This window comes from Aythya marila, assembly GCF_965140915.1.
Source record: "Aythya marila genome assembly, chromosome: 9".
NCBI classification, from domain to species: Eukaryota; Metazoa; Chordata; class Aves; order Anseriformes; family Anatidae; genus Aythya; species Aythya marila.
The window spans coordinates 2,232,058-2,238,057 of record NC_139050.1 but is presented as its reverse complement, the minus strand read 5'-3'; the positions used below and the strand labels follow the sequence as shown (position 1 = coordinate 2,238,057).

At 37.3% G+C, this 6,000-nt stretch overlaps 1 protein-coding gene across 1 annotated transcript in view; it reads right to left on the bottom strand.

Moving 5' to 3' along the window:
- Positions 1–1,024: 1,024 nt before the first annotated feature.
- The window catches only part of SLC9A9 (solute carrier family 9 member A9), a 226,536-nt gene continuing 221,560 nt past the window's right edge, over positions 1,025–6,000 (bottom strand). The window contains exons 15-16 of the mRNA XM_082767482.1: positions 3,516–3,621; positions 1,025–3,031 (exon numbers count right to left, since the gene is read on the bottom strand). Coding sequence (XP_082623608.1) covers positions 2,810–3,031; positions 3,516–3,621 — 328 coding nt within the window. The 3' untranslated portion in view covers positions 1,025–2,809. The remainder of the gene's footprint in view (positions 3,032–3,515; positions 3,622–6,000) is intronic.

Here is a 6,000-nt window from a genome sequence, read left to right as displayed (position 1 = left end):
ACGGATTGCAGAGCAGAATCTAAGAGCAGAACTCTTTTTGGGAAGAGTTTGTCATTTGCAGGTCATGTAGCAGTTGTGAAAAACAGCTTTGCATCTTCTTAATAACAGTTTATTGATTTGCCCTGTAAGCTGAGGACTGGGGTCCATGCTTCCCAAGGAATTTGGGAAGCTTGGTGGCAAGTACTCAGTACTTCTGAAGATTGCAACAGGATATCTTAGCTACTGAAATCAGGACTGTGCTAGTACCTGTCCATGATAATTTCTCATGGTGTTGCCACATATTTATCTCACTGAGGCATGTCTCTACCTGCTCTCCTGTTTCCTGTTGTCTTTACCGCTTCCCACAATATGCTGCAGGATGTGCAGTACTAGGCAATAAAACCTTACTTTCTCACCCTTTCTCCTTCTCATGACCTACTATGCATCTTTTTTCCACAACGCAAAGCTGAACAAGGCAGGGAGTTGGAAATTCACTACTTTTTCTGAAAACTTTTCATGCCTGATTTATTTATTTTTTAAACCACAGGGGGACTGAGTTCCTTTGAAGTTACTTGTTTAGTGTTTGGGGGAAAATAAAATGCCAGTCTAAGCTTCTGATCTTTCATGATGGCATATCCAGTGGTCAAACTTATGCTTAAAGCAATTGTTCTAGAGCCACACTTTTCCAGGCTAATTAATTACTGGTTAAAAATGACTAAAGCTTGATTATATTGAAGCTTGTATTTCAGCTTCCATCTGTGGTGAAATCAAGATGTATTCAGCCTTATCTCTATTCATGGAGATGGCTTGATTTTTATTCTTACGGTTTACAAGTTCCTTGCTTATTGACTGTGCATTTGAGAATGACACTACTAAAAAAACTTGATTGGAAACATTATCATGCACTGTTAGTTCAAACTGTGGAGGTTAGGAAAGGTACACGTTGTGAGAACAATAGCCTGTCTCTGCCCCTGTATTTGCAGTACCTCCCTGGTACAAATGCTGATCTGCCCTAACGTGTGATAATAGTATGTGGCAGCTCATTGTGTATGTGATTGACCACTTGTTTAGTCAGTTTCTGCACTTATGCAAACAATCAATACTTTCATACCTAAATTCTCCTCTTGTTTTTATATCTAACTATCACTGACTTCACTACCAATGTGAAAGTGTGTGCCCAGAATAAGTACAGAAAGAGGTTTATCTTTGTTGCCAGTCTTAAGATATATTTTTTCCAGAGATATTTGATTAGAGACAACTTTTTCATTAAGGCAATGCAAAATAAAACAGATGATGTCTTAAAGTATACACTTAAAATTATTTTACAAACAACAATGCTGTTTTCAGCTTGTAAGTTTTGTGCTATGAAACTGTAATGACAAATGCCTTGTGGAATAATTGTTGTATGAACAGTGGTCATGCCCATTCAGTGAAGCAGTGTGTGTGTGTGGGGAGACAGCTGCTGATTTTACCAACTGGAATGCCTCCTGCTACTAATGTTTATTTTATAGTATCATGGTGTGACCCTATACAAACTATGCTATAAGGCATATTTAGAAAGCAGCTCCTGGACTGGTCCTCAGGAAAAGGTTACACTGTGAGCATGAAGGAACTTGACTGAGGTTCTGCAATGCATGTTAAGTATTGTTATATCATGTACTCTTCAGAAAAATCTTCTTCCTTTCCTGTATAATTTCAATAGGTACTACTAGAGTTTATGTTTACTTAACTAGGGATATCCCTGTCATGCTCGTGTGCTCACATGTATGCATCTCGTTCATCTTTTTTCCCTCCAAGTATTTTTTCTTTTTTGTACCAAGTGGAACATTCTCCACAGTGGTAGGATCTATTATTTCAGCATAATTTACTGGCTTAGTGGCTGGAGTCTTTATATTTGGGCGAAGGATGCAGCTTCAAATCCCTTCTAAGCAGAGGTAATGTTGTTTTGTACACTTTGGGTTATAGAAAATCTTGATGTGGGGAGTGCTTGGGAAAGCAGCACTTCTGATCATGCTTCATGCAAAAAACTATGCTACATGTAGTTCTTAAATGAATCAAAAGCTTGCATCTTGATGGGAGCCTCCCTGGAGTTTGTAATTAGCCGCTTAAATCTCACCACTCTCTGGGTCTTGAGACAATTCTACTTCTTAGCCATCTCCTACTAGGTGCCTCAAGCAGCTCATTTCTCTGTGCAGGCTTTTCTGGATCATTTGGGAGATGTTTTTGTCCTTTTAAAGACAGCCTAGGGAGCGTTGGGGCTATATATTTGCTAGGCAACAAGAGAACCCAAATTGGGTGCTTTAACTCTGAGTGTTGAGAAACAGATTTTTTTTTAATTTTTTTTTAAGATGGTACCTTAATGCTTTGAATGCAGGAAATGCTGTTAAATGCTTGCTTTTATTTCTAAAATCCTCTCCATTGTGTTGTGGATCTGTTCAGGAGCAGCTGTATAAAAACTGCTGAGAGCATGAGTATGTTAGAAAGATATTTCTTTCCATCCCGGCTGGTTAAAGATGCATTCAAAGGCCAGCGTACATGTGTGAGTGGCATGATACAGTCAAATGCAATGTGAGAAAACATGTGGCTGTAATGGGTTTACAGTGGGCTGGCAGTGCCTACCTTTTTGATGACAACTGCTACAGTTTAAAAAAAAAAAAAAGACAAAACTGCATATTGTTGTAGTTATATAAGTGACGGTAAACTTTATGTAGAGGAACAGGAATTTACTCAGTAAGATATAAGATTTTTGTGCTTAGTACTCTTTCTAGTCTTTTGCTCATGTAATGTTCTTTCTTTGGTTTACTTTTTATTTACAATTTTAAATTACTGTTCATGCCAATGAATTTAGCTGATGTTGACATGATGTGTGTTCAAGCTGGAGTTCGTATGTTCCTAATCCAAGATCTCCTTCACAAATATCTTCCTTGCTTGTAGCCTGGGTGCAGCCTGTTCTCTCCTGTTTTGGCCCTAGTGTATGAGCAGAGGATTCGTAGTTTTCACTCAGTTCATCGTTATTTATGATATAACTGGTGTCCTCGTTCTTCAGTTGATCCTGTGTTTCAGACAAGGAAAAACATCAGTGGAAGAAGCTATATAGAGAAGGATTTTTAATAAAGCTTAAATGAAAAACAGGTCTGAAGCAATTCTACTTTGACTTTATCTGCCTTTTTTTTTTTTTTTTTTTTTTTTTTTTTTTTAAGCTACTAATTTACCATGTTGATCTCATCTTGATGTTGATTAAAGCAAATAGTTGCTTATCATGGTCAGCTTTCAGGCTGTACTGGGGAACATAGTTTACCGTCCAGACCTAAGATAACTTCAGTACTTAGATACCACTGATGCCAGTGGAATGGGACAGCCAATACTTTCAGCATCTGACTGAATTATTTAAAATATTTCCCATATTTGAAGCTCACAAAATCTGTGGCTGTTCTTGAAAATGTAGCACTGTACCTTCTGAGATCCCTCCTCTACAATCCTGAAGAAATCCATATAATCCATATAATAATTGTATATATATATCATTAACTACTTACTCCGTATGCACTGGGGCTGGTCAGAAGTCTGGCAACAGGATTACACCATTCGGGTAATGTCGTTGTGAGAGGTGGACCAGCATGGGTTAAAATAGGTTTTAGGTATCTGTGAAGTTCGTTAAAGAATATCTCCCATATTGGTTATTGATACTAAGATGCTTCTGTATTATGCAAGGAAACTTCATTTCAAAGCTTACAGTAATTGTCTAGTTGAATGTAAACAAAGCAAACAGTTCTTTGCTAACCCGTTACTGTGTTGGTTCACCTTTCATTAGTTAGGATGACCTGTTCTGAAGGGCGCCAGAATGGCTGAAGGGTATGTCACAGGATACAGAAGTGGAGAAGGAATTCAAAGAGAAGAAATGCGCAGTAGATTATCCTGTTTGCTGTTCTCATCTGCTGATTGCTGTAAGAGTGATCTCTTATGCAATTGTAACAGGAAACACTTTCAGATGCAACTGTATCAGTTGGTTATGTAAGAATAGTAGTAAACATTTTCTTAAACATATACTCAACCTTTTGTAAGATCAGTGCATTTCTTCAATCAGCAAAGTATATTTCAAATAAAAAATTTCAAATATAAAGTGTCTTTGTTTCTGGGAGTGTACGTAAATTCTCAGCAATACCCTATTCTCAACATTCAACACATTTTACACTTCATACATCAATGCTCCTTTATATAAAATTATGTAAATAAGTTAAGAACAGGCTTTATGCTGTTGTCTCACACCTGTCTTTCCTATCTTTTCATCCAAAAGGGCTTTATTGAGATAAAAGAAAAACCTGCTCATCTTAAGCAATTATATCATCCTTGTATCTGTCAATAATAGCTCTCCCAAGAGTTCTGCAAGTTGATTTATCTCCTCAGCTACTCGCAAAGTAATTTTTGGTGTTCTCTGGGAAGCAGGTCTGTCAGCTATTTGTGCTGCCAGGGAAAACTTGCTTTATTGATTATTGACCCTCTTTATTCTCCCTCCTGCCCCAGCTCTCGCACTCCCTCATTAAAGAGGAGAGTAACAAATGTAACTCTGAGGGGTTACTTGAGCTCTGCAGCAATATTGCAGGAATACTGAGTAAGTAGCAGTATATCTTCAACCTAGCCCAGCCAGTACCACCTTTTCTTTCATAACCGTCTGACATCACTGCTCCACATACTCTGTACAAACTCTGTCTGCTGAAGAAACTGTCACGTAAAACACCATTTATGCTCTCAGTTACAGACTGAAAGGCTAGATAATCTGCTCAGCTCTATGCTACTGCCACACAAGTTCTGTAGTCTGTTTTTGGTATGTGTATTTTTTTCTGTGGAATTTTTTAAAATTAAATTGTATCTATCAGAAGACCATGAATTTCTTCATGCAAGATTGTATGCTGAGCTAATGTGAAAAAAGGAATGAGTCCACTTCAAAAAAGATTTTAAGACTATATTAAAATCTGATTAAATTGATCTAGTGGAATTGACCAAGGTGGGAATCTCATGATCTAATTACATAGGGAAAGTTTAGGTTCTGAGCAAAACTAAATGAAATCTTTCCTGATCCAATCTTATTGGAAACCTCCAGGGAAAAAACCTTCAAAGTGCCAAGTAGTTGAGAACTATTATTAAAAAAGCAATGTATAGAAGCTATCAATATGAGTTTTCTGAAGTGCTTAGAAAAGGCAATAATGGAAGTAGGAGCCTAATTCTATGTTTTTAATCTTTTTTAATACTGGCTTTCTTATTACAAACTTGAATTGTTTGAACTGACTTGTCAGACCCCGCATGAAAAACAGAGGTTTGTAATGGAAGTTAAACTTGATTATTCTGTTTTCCATTATTCCTTCTAAAATAAGTAACTGAGAATGAATATTCCTCTACACTACCTCCTTAATCCAATCTCTTGGATCTCATGTATAAACAGTCTTATAACTTTATAATAAGCTTTATAGCCCTCGGTGAAATGTGTGTTCTCTTTACCTCCTATGTTATATACGGATGGCACACATGCTTCCAGGTAGCCCAGCACCATCACAGTGAAATGGGCAGACTACTTGGTTGGCACAAAAGTCTTCAGTGGAGGGATTTCTATTCTACCCTCCCCCAGTTGTGCATCCTCTAAGTTCCCTTCCCTTTTCTGCATTTGTTGTGAGCTGTCAATGTTTTTGCTTTGTAGTCTCTTCTGATACAGTTCAAGTTCAAGAAAACTGACTTCACTTTATTGTAATGCTTCTAAACCTGTAATAAATTTACTGCTTTGTTCCTTAGTTAACTAGTAATTATTCAGCCCACTAAGAACTTCACTTGCATGGGCCTATTTTTCATTGTTTTAATGACCTGTGCCACAAATGGTTCTTCTTTATTGTTGACACAGTTGCTTTATAGTATTGCAGACATAATCACGTTGTTCAGTGCAGCATGAAAGGGGAATTCTAATCCATGTATAATGCTGGCATTTCAAAAATATATCAGACATGGGTCTACAGCATTTTAAGGCTGGCAAAAAAA